The following is a 19,376-nucleotide window of genomic DNA, read 5'->3' on the forward strand; positions in this document are numbered from 1 at the left end:
CTACTTACAATTAGGCAAACAAAATAATTTACAACTCGCAGTCTTTGCAGATCACCGCTCCTCACCTTTACAGTGTAGATATTAGAGTTTGCTTTCAGCAGAGCATGTCTGTACCTCGCTCTACATCCAGTTCAATCTGCTGCATTGTTTTATTTCTAATCGCGTAGTTTATCCTCCATGGATGCAGCTACGTCTTAATTTTCTTGCCAGGTGTGACCAAAATAGGGAGAAATTATTCTCTTTCTTCTGTCCTTTCATTTGCAGAACATACATTTTTTATTTTTTTTTTTAATAAAAATTGACATTTTAAGAAAACCCTATTCCAGAGCCCTTGCTCACCATGTTAGCTTTATTTAGAGGAACTCGACATTTCTCATTGAGAGCTCATGATCTTAAATTTAATATTGCTAATGAGTGATAAAACCGGCCATTGAAGTTTTTTTATTGTTTTATTTACCATTTTCTCTCATCATCACCTGCATAATTTATTTTATCATGCTGTGTTAAACAGTTGTACTACGCTAACAACATGCTAGCTAATGTTAAGATAAATGCGGGTAACTATGGCAACCAGACAGTTTAAAGGTCTGTTGGCGGCTTCTGCAGTCCTATTGCCCATGCAGCCGCTGTGTTTACAGAGGAAGGGCCCAAGAAATCATGTTGGATGACCTGCTAATGCAAAGCTTAGCTGGTTTAGATTAGCAGATTAGACATAAGGCCTAATCCGGCAACATTGTAAGGTTGTGACCGGGAGCAGGGTGGATATGAATGTTTGCGTGAGAAGAAAACGGGGCAAACGGGGACGTCACCTTGTCGGATCCTCCATCAACGCTCTCTCTGTCTCTCCATGTCGGTCAGAGGAACATTAGGTCGCCGCCTGAGGTCGGGCCTTTCCAGGTCAAGTCTTCAGAGTTGGAACAGTGAAGAAACTGAATGAGTGTGACACCAGCTCATTAGAGCTGCAGGGGAAACAGTCACGTGGTTTTTCTTTTGAAGCCTCAGGGGAGCTGGACGCCTGAATGAGGCAATCACAGCCATCGGAGGAAATACGAAACCCTGATACACGGGTTTAACGTCTGAGCACATCTTGGACCTACACCGGGTCTCACACTCATTAAGATGGAAATAAAAAGGTTAGAGAAGCTTTGGAGATGACCGCTTCATTACTACTGGCTCTAAAAGGGAACCAGCGCTTGGAGAAGTGCTTGAATGAAAACTGAATGAGTCTCAGGAGAGGTGGGCCATATGAACTTAAAAATGTATCGCAATACTTTATTGTTTTTATTGGGATAATAATGAAGCTAATAATTATTTTTAAAATAATATAGCTTCTTTTCTGTCTCTTTTAACCAATTACGTGGTAGGGACTGCGTCTCACTGCAGTCACAAAGAGATTAAAAATGTTATTCTTATCACTAATCTGAACATAGAGACATATTGTTCACTATATTGGTATTTATTGATGCTCTTATGGAGAAAATGGTAGAAATGATAGTTCCAACATGGCCAGTTTTTGGAGTTTTCAAACAGTTATTCTCTTCATTAAAATAAATTGTTCAGCAATCCATCTCTAAGTTTCTGTCTTGATGCCTAAAAATTTCCTTTCAACACATTTCAGGGGCAAAATAACATGTTTACAGCAACCCAGAAAACCATACAATGGTAACATTTTATCACAAGACTTATTGTTTTGTACTTTAAATCAAAATACAATATTGAGAATATTTTAAAATTCAGATAATCTCTGTAGTTTGATCATATACTCTGACTCCTTGTCATTTGATTCAGTTTGCACAGACATTTCCTAGGCAGCATCCAGTCCTAGTTTTCATGGTTCACATGAAGGTTACAGTGTGGCAACCTAATTCATTCACGCTGCTTATACACAACCTTTATTACTGCAGCTGGTAAAGATCCTTACAAAAGCCATAAAATAGATCTGTGAGCTTTTAACCAGTAATCTAATACTTCCTATTTCCTTGGAGTAAAAAATGTGACCAGAAACAGCTGCCTACTTAAAGTAAACACTCATCAAAATGGAAAAGACTAGAAAAAATATCAGGCTGACACAAGAGAGATGCGTTTTCATTTTTATTAAGAAGACGGAAAGAAGAAAACATCTGTTTGCCTAAACACATATTTACTTCCAAAGCAGTAACTGAAAAATCAACTGTAACCGATTCCTGAGTGTCGCATTAAAAAGTGAAAGGCGGCATATTAAAAAAAAAAAAAAACAGGATAAACTAACCCCTGCCCTGTGTTCCTATGAAGGAATATACATGTGTTTGAATGTAACAGGGTTTTATTCTAACAATATTATATGAAGTTTGTCAAAATGTGTTTATTTATTATTTGGATTTATCATGTTTAGTCAAGAAGCTGTTTCTCCAGACATGTCTTGGTGTATTTTCAGTTTTCTGCTGCTCTTGACAGTTGGTGGTTACCATAGTAACTGGCAGCTCCTCCCCGTTTTGTTCCGTTGCCGTCGGTTACTGTGGTACTATTAAGATCAACTTTCTGTTTTCTTTACAAGTATTTTTTATTTTAACACATATTCCAGATAAATGTAATCACATGCAGCATAACTTTAGCAACATGGTGTATATATTTTTAACACTTATTATTAATGCTGGGAATTTTAGCCATGTTTAATTTTACAACTGCTAACTGCTGCTAACTGCCCCTTGGGAGCTGTTGCTTTGCAGTTTGTTTATGGTTATTTATTGTATTTTATTTAATATATACCGTCAGAAGCAGAAGATGTTAACCACCAACTTGATTTCCTCTTTTGTTAGAATAAGTTCAGTGAGCCTGAGTGTTTCTGTTGTGAAGTCAACCTATTGGATCGGAGATGAACATAGGGGTAACATGCATAATGGAAGAAGTTAGTAAAGCATCAATCGTTCTTCTTTGCGTCTTCCTCATGAGAGATTACGAGACTGAAAGTGTTAGAAGAAAAACTGTGTCACATTTCAGAACGTTCTGCAGATACCCTTGAATATCAAGAGAATCTAAACCACCAATGTCTTCAAAATGTTATGAGACAAGGAGCTGCTTCTTTCTATCCGGTTCCCCACCACTATCACATAAAATCCTGTCATTCCCAACAGGACGAGATGTAATAAAGCAGAAACTTCATGAAATAACAATAAAAAACATAAAATAACATCTGAGCCAACACTTGGGAGGTTAAAATGATGAAAAGCATAAGGGCGTAAGGCTCTGCAGAGCAGCATTAGCACTACATGGGGTTGGGATTTTCACAGCCGTCTGCCTAAATATAGACCTACGTCTGGTTCTCACATGGAGTAACACATCAGTAAAAACACGTAACACACTGTTGGATTCTTCATTTCGCTCTAATCATCCCTGTGCCTGTGTATTAACTTCCAAAGTTTCACAAAACACTGAAAGCAACCACATTACGTCTCATTGACTCTGCCTATTAAATCCACTTCTTTAGCCTAAAAGTCAGCCTTCACTTCATTCCACTAACAGGTATCAACGATGATCACAGCAGCTTATGCCAAGGTTGTCTGTCCTACGCTGTAAAGCTGTCACAGATACACTGGCGGGGACACGCAGTCGGATCTAACAGAGATAATACTCTCCAGCTCTGATCCCATCAGGCGCCCGGCTGTAAGTGCATGTGAGGCCGCAGCCTCTTACTCAGAAAACCTGCAGGCTAGAAAAGCACCAACAGCTATAGATTAATACGCAAGGAATTTCATTTTTCACACAAAAAAGCTAGAGAAGAAATAGTGCTAAACTTTTAGCACAGTGACCACATTATGCTGATAGCCAGCTTTAGCTGCATTTCCATTGACCATTTCAAAAATAAATTAGCTTAATGGAAAAACGCCAATTTTAAAAAAACATCTTGTTTTTCAATATAAGGTTTTGCTGATAGGTTTTTTCTGGCCCAGTTGAAATTGGTTTATTTTACAAAACTGCAATGGAGACACTTTGATGCAAACCGTACTCTCCAGTTATAGAACAGGGGTGTGAAGCTCATTTTTGTCAAAGTCATGAATGCTCTTAAAGGGCCAGAATGTATTGATAAAACTTGTTCACCAACTGTTAAAATATCAATGAATTCTTAAAATTAAATAATATTATTCAACATCTATTCAGTCCCTCCAGGATTTAGTGATTTTTTGCAATAAAGATCAAAGTGATAGTAGTTTGGAAATATCTGCGCTCATTTATTACGGTAAATGTTTTGGGATATTGTGTTTTTTGATATTACCAGAATAGTGACAAAGTTTTGCAAATGTTTCTTTCCCCATTTTTCATTATATTCATACTGATCTTTCAGATGCTTGCAATAGTCAGACTAATACAGCCTTACTTCTGCTCCGTGGGTTTTCCCCCTTACCGTTTAGCCTGCAGTGGCATTTTAGCATTTAAAGGGTTTATGAGTTTACAAAACTTGAGCCAAAAGAGATACCTTCACCCCTCCAGACGCAGATCATAACAGTACTTTTGTCTGCTCTATTGAATCACCCTGAAACACAGTGACATAATGCCTCCCTCACACCTAGTTTAGCATGCCACCCAAAAATGAACTGTGACCTTTAACTGTGACATTTTAGATGCAGCAGATGAGCAATCAGAGTGTACTGGGATTTTTAGAGATGGGAACTCACAGAAACACAAAGCTAAAACAACATCTTGGTCAGACAATGGCTTCTTGTTTCATCCAGACATCATTTTGTTCTTCATGCTTGCTGGAAAACACTGAAATCTGAAGACTTGGTTTAGCTGTGAAGCAGCTGAGTGAGAGGGAAAGCAGCAGCGTAGCTCTACGTCACCAGGAAACCACACTCCTGTCCAACACACCGCCCACGATGCATGAAAGGTAAAATCCAGAGCAGGTAGCCGGTGTTCTGCTCATTACGTTCTACTTTACATCCAAATTTAAAATGAATCAACATGCAAAGTTAGCAACTAATGTAATGTTTTCTGCTTGTCTAGCTTTTGTTTACATACTATTTTTTTTCATTCACAAAAAAGCAACAAAGCATTTGTATTACTGTTAAAAGCGCTGATAGCTAATCAACTAATAGTGCTGAATAAAACTGGTAGTTCAGGTAACCAGGTTAGTTAAAGCATCAAAGGGATCTTAAGTCAGTGACTCGTTGCTCTTTGTAACTTTACATGATAATCTGACTGCTGGATGTGAAGAGCCCTCGTCTTCATCCATTTACTTTCACAAATTTATCGATCTTTACTGCACAGCTGGATCTTTGATAAAAGACAGAGTGGCCTTTTTCTGTCAACATCCATCTGGAAAATAACCATCACTTGATTTTCTACCCACTGAATGAGAAACAAACATGTTTTAACCAAACTTCACCACAGACACACACCTGCAGTTTTTGTTAAAGATCAATGAGTTTTTTATTGGAATAAACTGATTTGGAAACATTTTTCTTTTGCCTAGTTTTGTTATTTTTTTGTTAATTATGAATTTTATCATTTTGGTTCTTAAAATACCAACATTTCTACTTTAAGTTTTTAAGTTGATATTTTGGTCCACCTGATTATGTAATTTTTAAAGATGAAATGATTGATAATTTGATCAGTTACTCAGCAGTTGAGTAAACTTTTTACCAAATACTTTTTTACTCTTACTTGAGTAATTTCTTGGATCACTACTTTTTACTTTTATTGAGTAAAATTGAAGCAGTTTTACTCTGACTTGCGTAAAAACTTTGGATATTCTGCCCAAATCTGGATGTTGAGTTTGACATTTTGGTATTAGAACAACTTTACAGCAATCACTGCATGTGTTGGTTCGGTCCGGATTTGTCCATTTCGTGAGGCTGAACAAAGATGAGACACTTTCGTGTTTACTGATCGGCTAAACCCAATCCCAATTATGAAGCTTTCATTTCACTTCACGTCATGTAGATGTGATGCAGAGACTCATAAATCATTACCGTTTCCACACACTCACACTCTGCCTTTCCCTCCACAGAGCATCTAAAATGCATTGACTCAGAAAGCAGCCGGCTAACCACAGAGTCCACCACTTCAGACAAACAACTCATCTCCTCATTTGGAAAACAGATGGACTCTCAGAAAAGAAGGCTGGGAGGAAGAGGAGTAAAAATAGAGTCCGATAAGGAGGATGAAGCAAACGCTGAGAGGAGAGGAGGAAGAGAAAGGCAGAGGTTATTGAGTAGCGATGTTGGCTTGTACCAAATCGATTTTAGGGGTAAAGATTGATGTTAAGGCATCGAACGGCTTGTGCTTTACTTTCTCTGCTTTTACCTACAGTTACTACAACACATGCTTATTGTGAAGACGCAGGCGAGGTTTATGGATCCGGCCTTCGCATCTTTCCATTCCCCAAACAAACACGGGACTTTTTCACAGGTTTTACTCACAGGCATGATGCGTATCAAGCATCTGCAACGAGAAAGCAAATATGTAAAGTCGTCCAAGATGAAAACATTCAGCTTCTTGTCAGTTTGATAAATGGACTGAACTTGCATAGCGCTTTTCCAATCTTTTTGACCACTCAAAGCACTTTACACAGAGTCACATCCACCCATTTATACACTGATACGCAGCTCGGTGCCCAGGGGCACATCAACATGTGGCAGGAGGAAGCTGGAATCGAACCGGCAACCTTCCGACCACAAAACGACTACTCCACCCACAGAGCCACATCATGTTCACATCCTTTATTTCTACCACAAAAAAGGAAAATGATGAAAGTTAGAGGATCAAATGTGGGACCAAAATCGCCAATGTGACAATATTAATCACACAGTATAAGTTTTACACACTGATATATTCTGTTTACTGTACTTATAACTTCAATATATTACCAGTTTAAATTGCTATTTTTGAAGTACTTTAACTGTAGTATGGCAATGGGTTAGTTAGCAAATTAAAAAGAAAATATTTTGCGCCACACAGCAACATTTACAGTGATTAAAAGGTCATAATTGTCAGATAATTTTCTCTATTGGCTTTATTTGTTTATCTGCCCAATTCTAACGCATTTTTAGGTTTTTAATTGTGTTTTCTCTGATTTACAGTCAAATTTTTTACAGTTATAACACTCACAAAACCCGATTCAGACTCATTTCCTTCCTCTCCATGACTAACCAGTGTGATCAATAAGCTTTTCTTAATTTGACCAGGACTTTTTCAACTCAGAGGTGAAGGAGTTTGGGCTACAATTTGCCAATTATTTAACATATTTTCATTTTTTAACTTTCCAATTAAGGATTCCTACCTAATTTATTTATTATTATTATTTCTTAGCAATGCAAATTAAACGTATAAGAAGTCTTAGCAGAGCTGAATCATCTAGTGAATTAGAAATTAAATAAATTTAAAAAGAAAAAAACAAATCCATGGATTTCTCAAGATGCGAGACAGAAAATTACCCAAAAAAGTTAATATTTTTGACTGATCAACTCATAACGCCTGTACTATCACAATACTTTAAAGCTGTTTTTAGCTACTGAAACAAACAGAAAAAACACTAATAAAAGTCATCAATTATATTTGAAGTCATAATAGGATATTAAAAATAAAACCAAATTGCACACGGCACCAAGACTGGAAATCATCACAACCATTCAGGAAATTACAACTGATATGAAGACTTTTAAAAAATCTAACCTTTAAATTATGTTTTCTCTATATCTAAATAATTATAAGCATTCTTAATATTTAGCTGCAGAAGAAAGCAAGCTGAGCATGCAAAACTTGTTTCACTTCTGCAAAGGGAGAATCTTTAAGCGTAGAGATTGTTGTGATTTATGAGTTCAGGTTCCTGGTTTGAATCCAGAACAGGAGGAGTTTCTGCATGAAGTTTTTATGTTTTCTCTGTACATTAGTGGGTTTTCTGGTGTCTTTCCACAGTCCAAATCATCATGTTAGGTTAATTTATCATTCTTATGCAGTGCAGAAACACAAAATCTTACCAAGTATTTTCTGTGTCTAGTTTCTTACTACACTTGAAATAAGAGAAAAAAAAACTTGCAAGTAACTTTTCAGTAAGATGTAGGAGTTAATGTTGATGCAAACTCCTAGTTCTACTGATAGATTATTTCACTTATAAAACATTTTTCCTATAAGTGAAATAATCTACCAGTGGAACTAAAACTCTTCCCTCAATATTAAGAAATTATTGACTAAAAACAATCTTGTATTTCTTGCTAAAAAGTTACTTGTACGTTTTACTTTATTTCACGTGTACCAAGATATTTGCTCTAGAAACTAGACAGAAATACTTGGTAATACTTTGTGGTTTTGCAGTGTGTGTGTGTGTGTGTGTGTGTGTGTGTGTGTGTGTGTGTGTGTGTGTGTGTGTGTGTGTGTGCGTGTGTGTGTGTGTGTGTGTGTTTGGGTCTGTGATGGACCGGCGACACCTGGACGCACCTGCCTCTCGTCTAACAACAAGAGCAGAGCGACACCTGTACTCCCACCAGCCTATGAGGGCCAAGCAGGTATAGCAAATAGAAAGATGGATCCTGATGCATTTCGAGGAGAAAAAGCATTTCATCCAGTAAAAGATGAAATACAGATCAGAGGAGCCAGCATCTGTAGCAAACTCCTCGTCCCGTGTGAAGGTAGAAAGGAAAAAAACTAAGCTTTTTCCCCTTTCTCTCGCCTTCCTCCTCCTCCCACACTCTGTGCCTCCCCCACTTTAGCTGCTGCATCAGGCATCATGAAAGATTCACAGCTGTGCTTTTAACGCCCAGCCACGATCCGCTCCCCCTCAGACACACAAACCTACACTCATAGATCTGAGCCTGTCTGGAGAAAAATAAAAAAATAAAGATGTGCCACAAGGAATCTGACAGACATCAGAGGGAGAGGTGGAGAGCTAAAGTTACAGACCCGATACACCAGCGTGTGCAGGTTCTGCTCAGCAGTGTGTGCTGTGAGCGCCTGGATAAGCATGTGATGCGTGACAGATGATGGACAGATTCAGTTTCCTCCCATGCATAAAGGCTCATGCATATACCGGATTTTAACACAAACCTTTAAAAGGAAAGCTCTAAATCACTCCATCTTCTCCAAATATTCCAGTTATTTGGTGTCGTAGCTCAGATTGTCTGCATCTTCAACTAAATATTTAATTGAAAGTATTGGTGCAGAGCATCCCACAAAAACTGTGTACAAGCAAATGGATGGAGGCTCTCTACCTAAAGGACATATATAATCATATTTTAAGGCTAGAACCTTACATCTTAAAAGTTTGAAACATAAATCATTCTTTTACGCTGGTGTGGATAAGAAACTTTGGACGTTACGAGTCGTAAACAGAACTTTGCTGAATGCCTTCCAACTTTCTCTTTGTGCCCATTTTGTGTCATGAAGGCCTGGAGTACTGAGAGAAACCTTAATAACAAGATAAATGTGAGTATCTGTTGGCATAAGAGTAAAAATGCTGGTCAGAACTGGAGCAGAAGTAACTATCTGTGTTGCATGATATTAGAAATACAATAGTGTGCAAATATAATGGAAAATGTTGTGATAATTATATGATTTATAATATAAACAAATAATTAGAGTGGTAATTGTCTGTTTCAGGGTTCATGCAGTTCATAGACATTAGATGCTACGAATGAAATGCATTGTTTCCTGTAGTGAACATTTATTTGTACTATATGGATTTTTATTCTATTTAAATTTGTAACTTTTTACATAAAAATGTTTTGTAATTATTATTATTTTTCTCATCTTTTTTCTCCTTTAACCCTCCTGAATTGATGCATTTTTATACATCTTTGTAGAGTTTGATAACCTGCTAAGTGATTCTTGCATCGTGATTCTTTTTTCCACGATTTTTAGTCTCTATATTTCATTCACTACTGTGAGCTGCAAGCCAGAACACAGTTTAAAAGAAAACGTGTAACAATATGTACTTAACCAGAGTAGTCATTAGACATGGAGGTGTCTAACATAAGTTGAGACTTTAACATAAGTTTAACATAAGTTAAGGTCTCAAAACCACAAATATTTTGCAACAAACCGTTGCCATGATTTAAAGTTCGCTAACTGGAGGCGAGAGAAGGTGAAGAACTGAAAATTAAGACAATTACGGTGTGGAAAATGGGCGGACCGACCGCCAGCCATCAATCATGTCAAGGTGCAGCATCTCTAGTCTGACTGAGTAAAACAGATCACACTTATTCCCATCGAGTCACTCAGAAAAGCAGAGAAAACATAGCATTCCGAGCAATTATTCACATTTAGTTTATTTTTTATTTGTGCAAATCCATGTAGCAAAATGAAAATGACACTAATGGTTCTCCATTAATCTGCATCTGCCGTGCCTCATCCTATGGGTATTTTGTCGTTTTTGTTTTTTAGCTTTATTTAATTCCCACTGAGATTAAAAGTCTTCTGGCCAAAATGTCTCAGAATAACGTAGATTATCCTGAGCTTAGTTATGCTGCTAGCTTGGCCTGCTGGAGGACAAACTGACCACTTTTTTATCTTTCTGCTACTTTCTTCTTCTACTACTCTCCAATTTGCATTTTTGGCTCCGACTTCAACGACTAACTTTATGTTTTCTCTCAGTTTTTTCTTTCCACAGAAGCTACATCTGGTCTGGAGTTTGGATACCTGAGACACTTTCCCTGGATGAGTCATCAGCTGAAATAATCCTACAAACAACTAAACGTACTTCCTCTCCTGAGACGGAGAGGAAGTACGTTTGCTTTTCATTGACAAAAAAAACTCCTACATCAGCTCTTATGCTTCTTTTTTGTGCATGTGCTCCGTCGTTCATGGCAAATGGCCGCTCATACTGAGCCTGGTTCTGGTTCTGCTGCAGGTTTCTTCCTGTTAGAAATGAGTTTTTCTCTCCACTGTCGCTACATACTTGCTCAGTATGAAAGATTGAAATAAAGTCAGTGCAAGAGATCTTCTGTCACTACATGCTGCATGTAAACTTTTTAACCTAACTTGAATAATGAACTGAAATTCATGACAATTAGATTCAATTTGGATGCATGTGTGATTGAGTCAAATTTACTTGTTTGTAAAGTACCTTGAGGTGACTTTTGTTGTGAATTATCCTTATATAGTAACGATGAGGATACAAACTAAAACCTGTACTGGAGAGCAGGCAAAGACATGAAATACTGAAGCATCAAATCAATAAGAGCTCTACAAACACACACACTCACATGTGTCACAACCGCTCCACTTCGAATCTGAAGACAGCAGGTAATGTGGCATGGCTCCATTTCGAGGTGTCACTTGATCAGATGGGTGTGTGCAGCTCCACACACAGACAAAGCATGTGTAAGTGAATCTAAATGTCTTCCTAGGAGAAGGTGTTGGCTTTCACTGTCTTTTGAACACACACACACCTGATGTATAGGAAGAGCTGGTCTTTGACTACTGGCCAGGCAAAGGTACAATGTGAGAGTTAGAAATGCTTGCAGGCACAAAGGCAGACAACAGAATAGACAGAATCTATTCTCATCTTCTCTTGGTGCTGCTAACCCGACAGGACAAAAGATGCGAGCTTAGGAAGGGATAAAGCTTCTTAAAAGTCTGGAATGCAGAGCTTCTGCTTTTCAAGTCGCACACATTTTTATTTGATCCCAAGTTGAATTTAGAGTTAGAAATATCTGTTTTTTCAGCTCCTTTTAGAACCCAGAAAATGGGGAACTTTGAATTTATACCATATTGATAAATGCTGCATTCTGATCCGGATACAAAAAACAGCAAAACTGGAACTCAACAAGTCTACAAGCGTTAACTTGGAACGTTTTGGTTATTTCTAGGTTGAAATAAAATATCCAAATAGTGCAATAAAAAAAAATATAAATCAATAAAGAATAAAGATGTTATTAGTGGTGTTTCCATCAAAAATGTGCCCAAATCTTTGTCCACATTTTGTGGAAAAGACACGATTTCGCAATTGCGGTGTTTCCATAAAATAAAAAAACGCAGCTAAAATCACACGTGAATAAGTTTGTTCACGTGATAAGTCATTAAAAACGAGAAGCTCCGTTATCCTCCAACTACTTCCTTCTTGATGGTTTGCACCAGTGGCAACATCTGGTTGTTGGTCATGTGACTGATGCGGAAAAAAGTTTCCTAATCCGAAAAAAACACCTCAAATTGGTGCGTCTCCATTAAGCGAAATTATTTTCTAAATGTCAGATTGAGCAGTTGCATGGTTGATAGAAACGCAGGTAATGATGTAAAGAGAACAGACTGTCTGCAGCTTGCAGCAGCCTACGATTCATACAGACGAATCAGAACAGACAAATTCAAACCGTCTCTATTTAAGTCCTAAAATGTGCCTGTAAAGCCTGAGGCTGTGTTGCATCATTAAATAAATCCACAGAGAGACATATAAACTCTGAGGACTAGGCCACTGCTGAGATTGTTTTCTCACTGTGTAACCAAACCTTTGAGTCAGTTAACCAACTGACTAGCAATACTTAACAACCGTACATCAGCAAATGCTCTGCAAAAACAAAGGAAATAAACAGAAGTCAACATTTCTCATAATTGTTGTGCTGTTAATAACAAGCAGCTTCTTAAAAGACACCTGCTGGCTTTTGTTCCAAGTCGTCTAAGTTTGTTCATCCATGCTGCCTGCAGCAGCAGAATGCAGGAAGCAACTTTCCAATCAATGCAGCAGAACAGGCTCTAATTTAATGTTGCTTTTGTTAAGGTCTGACTTCTGAATCCAACAGAATAAAACACACAGATATTCACATGTAAACCTTGTTTACATTCAGCAACTGAATTTAACCACAGTCCATAAAAGTGCCATGAAACTACGGAAGAGGATTAGGGCCACTGAAAAAAAGGATTCTGACTTTTTCTCAGAATTCTGACTTTTTTCTCAGAATTCTGACTTTTTTCATAATTCTGACTTTTTTCTTAGAATTCTGACTTTTCTCAGAATTCTGACTTTTTTCATAATTCTGACTTTTTTCTTAGAATTCTGACTTTTTTCATAATTCTGACTTTTTTCATAATTCTGACTTTTTTCTTAGAATTCTGACTTTTCTCAGAATTCTGACTTTTTTCATAATTCTGACTTTTTTCTTAGAATTCTGACTTTTTTCATAATTCTGACTTTTTTCTCAGAATTCTGACTTTTTTCATAATTCTGACTTTTTTCTTAGAATTCTGACTTTTTTCATAATTCTGACTTTTTTCTCAGAATTCTGACTTTTTTCTCAGAATTCTGATTGTCATCTCAAAATTCTGTCTGCTTTGATCAAAATTCTGAGCTTAAGGTCAGAGTTACTTTATTTTTTCAGTGGCCCTAATCCTCTTCTGTATAAAAAAGTCCAGAACCCAAAATCCAGGTAAAAAACAAGAAAACCAAAACATTACAAAAACTAAAGTTCAGAGGTGGAAAAGAATCTTAAATCTAAGGAATTAACTGAATACAAAAAGCAAAAGACAAAACCAAAGTGCCAACGTTGATGACAGAACTAAACTCTGGAGGAAGTAGTTCTGACACAATTCAAAATGAAGAGATTAAAAGATTATAGATGCATGAAAACCATAAATACATCTGGATGTGACTGATTTAAATCAAAAAATTATGTTTAGACACTATTTCGTAATATATAAATGTATCTTCACAAGAATTCACAAGATTTTTATTTCACTGTGGTTTGGTAGGTGAGGCTCTCCCGTCCCTTTAAATGCCTGCAGTCATTTTCATTTAGCATTAAGTTGCAAATGATTAGCTAAGATGAAAGCGTCCCTTTGTTCCCATCTTGATGTGGACTTAAATGAATTCTGAGAAGTTTTGCTTCAGTAACTACAATAAAGGATCAAGGGAGCAAAACCGTGTTTTTCAGCTGTCAATAAAAGATGAGTCTTTAATGGAAAGGGAGGGAGAGAATCGTGCTGCTTCTTCCATCAGGCCAAAACTGAGACCTTCACTGACTCACACGCTCCGTCTCCGTTAACCCGCCTGTCTGCCTCTGTTGTTTTCGCCCTCCTTCCTTTTCTCTCCCTCCACCTCTGAGGGCTCACTGTTATCTCCTGCGAGCTCCGCTGTCTGTCTTCCTCACACATCCAATATTAATAACTCACACGGAGGTACAAGAGCCCTTTCATGGACACAACCTGGGATGACCTTCAGATTGTACACAGCTTTCACGGTTGCTTCCTGTTAATTACTTGAGAATCACAGCAAGGAGACGCACCGAGCAACATAAAAGGATCTGAAAGTGGAAAAACAATCAGGTTTCACAGTAGATTAATTACAGACACCTTGGTTTGTGTTTGTGGACAGCAGGGACCACAGAGAAATAAAATAAGACTTAGAAATGTGATGGGAGATTGATGGGATGTGAGGCGGACTGGTTACTTGACTGCTTGGTAAATTGACTGATTGATTACATCCATTATTGCCTGTCTGACTGCAGAGTTGACTGACAGGACAGGGTTGGAGGGAGGATCTCAAAGCCATCTCTTCCCTTGTTAAAATTAACCGCAGCTTAGGCTGCAGTTGATTTATGGGTCTGCAGGGTTTTGAGCCTCAGGCAAGTATAAATTATTTCTATGTTCATAAACAGAATACGTGTAAAATCGCAAAACACACAGCTTAAGTGCAACATTCAATTGGCTATAACATTTTAAAGACCGTGCATTTAAAATTGTGCCTCCCACTAATATGAGTGGATAGTTGGATGGACTCCACCCGCTGATTACCCCCACCCTCCGTGCCCCCACCCCACACACACACACACACATACACAGCAAAGATGCAAACACTGCAATCAAAATCCGCATCACAATATTCAGTTATATTGCAATTGCATCCTCTCTTCATAGGTGATGCCCTGCAGCTCTTACTTTATGCAAATCATATGCAAGGAAAATTCAACATCCATTCAGTCCCACCTGCAGCCCCCAATGAAAGAATACCAGAGGATACACCACTGTAGCTACCCAACAGCCATAAGATGAAAACAAGCCAGTTTCTTTTTTAAATATAAAAGCCACTAATGAGTATATGAAGCTTAACCCTGCTCCCAGCAGACAATGAAAGTGCCCCGGTGGGGCATATAGACTGGGAAACACCTCATGTGGCATTCTGGGTACAGAAAATTCAAGCCAACACACAATGAGACACATGAACTGCACTGCTGCCATGTAGAACAACGAAACGGGGGGTGAGTAACCCAAAACTTGGCTTTAGGTGCTGTATCATTATTCACGAACAAAACACTTCATGGTCAATGAAACTAATCCTCCAATGTGCCTCATTTTGCAGCAAGCTATTAATTTACACAAAATGCTGTGACTATATAATCAATATTCTAAAAAAGAAAAAAAAGCATGATAATTAGTGTGTTTGTTTTCTAAGCACTCAAATGATTGCAAATCCATCCAGAAAACTCACCTGAAATCTCAGTGAGCGGGACTCCCTCCAGCGTGAACCCCTTCCCGGTGTAGAACTGCCGCAGGTCCCCGCAGCTCCTGTCCGCCCCGGATACGGAGCCCGGGGCCGCGCATAAACCCACCACGGCGCACAGGAGCACACACAGGCGCATCTTCACACCTTCTGATGTCCGCCTTCTCTTGCAAACCCGCAAAAAGGGAGATGCCCTCTCCAGCGTTCAGCCGGATCTAAAGAGTTTTCAGAGTGTGTCCCGTTCACACCGCACAAAGCGCCGGGTGAAGTGAAACTCTGACGGCGGCCGGTCCGGGCTGCGGGTGTCAGGTACACCCCGCTCCTCTTCCTTCCTCTCCTCCTCCTCCTCCACCTCCTCTCCCTCCTCCACTCCTGCGCTGCTGACCGGGAGCTGCAGAGATGTGCGAGACAAAAGGTAGAGGAGGAACAGAGGAAGGGAGAGAGCGCAGGTGTCGCTCAGTTAAACGCTGCGGCTGCAGATCGACGCCGACTCTACCGCTTCATGGCTGCGGGCTGGAGAGCGGCAGGATGGGGAGGAAATGTCTTCATTTAGAGCCAGGTTTCTGGAAACAGCAGCTCTGGCCAGTGACTCTCCTCTCTTCAGGCTTTGGGACAATGAAATGTGTTCAGAGTGCTGATGCTTTCTCCCTCTCTTTGTGTGCGCTGCATGTTTGAGGGGCTAAACAGCGCCACCTCCAGATCGGAAAAGTAGTGATTACACGCGGATTAGTTAGTTTTTTTCACTAATGATAATAATAATCATCCACGTAATACAAGCAATTATTGCTATAAATCTCAACTGTACTATTAGTAGAGAAGTCTGCAACCGCAAGTGGTTCTTTGCCTTTAATAACAATAAAATAATAAAAAGCCAACTAATGTTTCTCTTTTTTTTATCAATGTTTTGCGTTTTTTTCTGCAATATTTGCAGTAAATTCGCAAAAGAATGACGCTAAAGGTACTAAAAGGGACTAAAGTAAGAAAAAGCTTCAGATGCGTTTTCCGATAAAATAAAGTAATTCATTAATAAACAGCAACGAACAAAAAGCAGGCACCTTAAATGTCAACAAATGGTTCAGCTCTGGTCTACTTTAATGTGAAGTTGGCTGTTCTTTGTCCATTAATCAATTCTGAGAACGATTTGAGTTGACAGAATACAGAGAAGATATTGATTATCAGCTGCCTATCAGCTTTGATCCCAGGTTTCCATGGTGATGTTAATTGGAGCATTGAATCCGAGTCACACAGGAAATCAGAACTGCTTCTGTCTCTACAGAACACATACAAGAATCACAAGGCAGTGAGTGTGATGTTTATCAAAAGGAGCCTTTGATTTGTAATAAAAATCTTTTTTTCTGTTTAATTAGAAGTTTTCTGGTCATTCACTGCAAGAAGTGAGTCTGCTTGCTGAAATATTTACTTACAGTTTTCTTGTAGGGTTTTTGTTTTCTCACAGAGATAAAATACAATACACATAAAATTACAATTTTATTAAATTAAGAAAAAAAAAACTATCCAATCCAACCTGTGGAAAAGTTTCCCTTCTGGTTATGTCAACTTTTTCAAAAACAAGTTTTCAAGCATTTGTAAGAGAATATAAACTAGTACTTTTCCATCAATAATAAATAATTACTGACTTAAAACAAACTCCTGTTTAAAGGTTACCTATAACTTATTTTTTGTCTTATTTTCTGAGATATTTGCACTAGAAACTAAACCAAAAATACTTGTGTAACTTAGAAACATGACATGCATGGAATAACAGGCAATTTGAGGTCATGCCTGCTGAATCTCAGCGTCCCACCACTGGACTTTGACTAGGTCACTCCCGAACCTGGAGCGCTGCAGAATATCGTTCAGCTGCTCAGCAGGAGGGTTCGCCGCTGCTTCATGTTTTCTCCATGTGCAGATAACGTCTCACTGCGGTTCACTGTAGTCAAAGCCTCAGTAAAGACTCTGCAACTCTTTCCAGACAGATGTCAGTAAATCTGTTTATCCTCTGCTCTCCAGTTTGTTTAAGTTTGGGAATAATGTGTTCCCTTTTAAGATCTTTTAGCCTACTTAACTGTATCAGACGGGTTCTGTGTAATTGGTTGCTTGATTCTTCAGGTTGGAGTAATTATGGGTGTGGCTGTGAAATTCAACTCATCTATTTTTCATCACAAATAATTTATGGTGTAACAAGGGAGGCATTTACTTTTTCTCCTGGGCTTAGGTTGCTTTATAAATCTTTTTCTACATTCTGAAATGAAATCATCAGTGGAAAACCTCTGCGTTGTATTTATTCAGGTTATCTTGCAACAAAGCAAAAACGCAAAATCTTACCAAGTATTTTTAGTTTAGTCCCTAGTGCAAATAAAATACTTGAAATAAGACAAAACTAACTTAAAAGTAAATTTTCAGCTTGTTTTAAGTCAATTGGCCGTTAATATTGATGAAAAGGTTTTAGCTTCATTGGCAGATTATTTCACTTGTAACATTTTCTCAATTTCATAAGTGAAATAATCTGGAATTATTCACTCAAAACAAGCTCCTATATCTTGCTGAAGCTACTTGTAAGTTAGTTTTGTCTTATTTCAAGCATACTAAGACATTTGCACTAAAAACTAAAGGAGAAATACTTGGTAATATTTTGTGTTTTTGCAGTGAAGAAATTGGTAAGGGGGGAAAACACTTGTTGAAAAATAGTCTGATTTAAGATGTAGTTTCTTTAAATCTCAGCTCATTTGGCAGGAAGTCTGAAAGCTGAAAGGATTTAACCTAATCATTTCTGACGACGCACTGTTTAATTGACCTCCAGCCATCAAACTTCAGAGGAAATGCACTTACTTAAAAGTTGATGCTGAGGTCAGGATTAGATATTTGTAAAAAGAAAATAAGGGGAAAAAAACTGCACAAGTGAATGCATGAAATACTGTGTGCAGAAAGAAGTACAAAGAGCCACTTAGCCATCTGCAAACACTCCTCGCTGCTTCAGTGTGCAGTTCTGCCAAGAGGCTGGTGACAAGTAAAGATTTGTTGCCTGGAAGATATGAGCGATGAACTGCCTGAGTGGCTCCAACCTTCACATATCAAGCCCATCAGCAGAAGGCTGAGTGGGAAAGGTCAGCGGCTCAAGCCAGAGTTTGACTGACATCCGCACAAATTCATCTTAAAAGAAAGTGAGATTTCTGGGACAATGAAGCAACAAAGGGTTTAAATTACTCTTCCTTACCTTTAAATTAAGTGCAAAGCTGAAACGTGCAAGATGATATTAACCGCAGACCCTTCCCGCTGCAAGGGTCAGACTCCGGATTTGGCAAGTTAATTAATAGAATACTTTGTTAGACTATAAAGAGATTAAAAGCAGAGTGAGCTGCAGTTTCTACACTGAGCACAAAAAAGAGAAAATCTCACCTGAAATTCACAGCAAAAGTTTTATTTTTGGCACGTCTCAACCTTTCAGAGCGATCAACACAAACTTTTTATTTAAGAAAACATTTATTTCTTTGAGTCAGAATCTACTCTATTCCCTAAATACTCTTAATAAAATGTTTTTTAGGTTTTCCTGTGATTGTTTAGGGCAGGGCTGTCAAAATCATTTTCGTTTTGGTCCGAATCAAAATCAAGAATGTTCTTAAATGGCCGATTGAGCCAGAACGTATCGATAAAACCTGATCACTAACTGTTAAGATATCAATGAATTCTTAAAATTGAATAATATTATTGAACATTTTTTCAGTCCCTCCAAGATTTTGTGGGTTTTTTAAATTATTTTTTGCAATACAAATCAAAGTGTGGTACTAATTTGGAAATATTTGTGATATTTGCACTTATTTATGACGGTAAATGTGACTTTTTATTAATCGCTGTACAGATCAAGGACTATAATCTGACATCATGTAAGACTGAGGCACCTGTTTAGTACAAGTAAGAAAGTTTTTGACAATTTATGAGAAAAATCTGCAATAAACTCCCAATTATTCGTGCAAAAAAAGTGCAG

The 19,376-nt window shown here is 38.1% G+C and overlaps 1 protein-coding gene across 1 annotated transcript in view; it reads right to left on the reverse strand.

Annotated features, from left to right (window-relative positions):
* The window catches only part of gpc1a (glypican 1a), a 39,966-nt gene extending 23,911 nt beyond the window's left edge, over positions 1-16,055 (reverse strand). Inside the window, exon 1 of the mRNA XM_015001262.2 lies at positions 15,383-16,055. Coding sequence (XP_014856748.2) covers positions 15,383-15,533 — 151 coding nt within the window. The 5' untranslated portion in view covers positions 15,534-16,055. The remainder of the gene's footprint in view (positions 1-15,382) is intronic.
* Positions 16,056-19,376: the final 3,321 nt, after the last annotated feature.

The sequence above is a fragment of the Poecilia mexicana genome, unplaced genomic scaffold (assembly GCF_051168715.1).
Source record: "Poecilia mexicana isolate PSO_F unplaced genomic scaffold, ASM5116871v1 scaffold_4, whole genome shotgun sequence".
In the NCBI taxonomy this organism is placed as follows: Eukaryota; Metazoa; Chordata; class Actinopteri; order Cyprinodontiformes; family Poeciliidae; genus Poecilia; species Poecilia mexicana.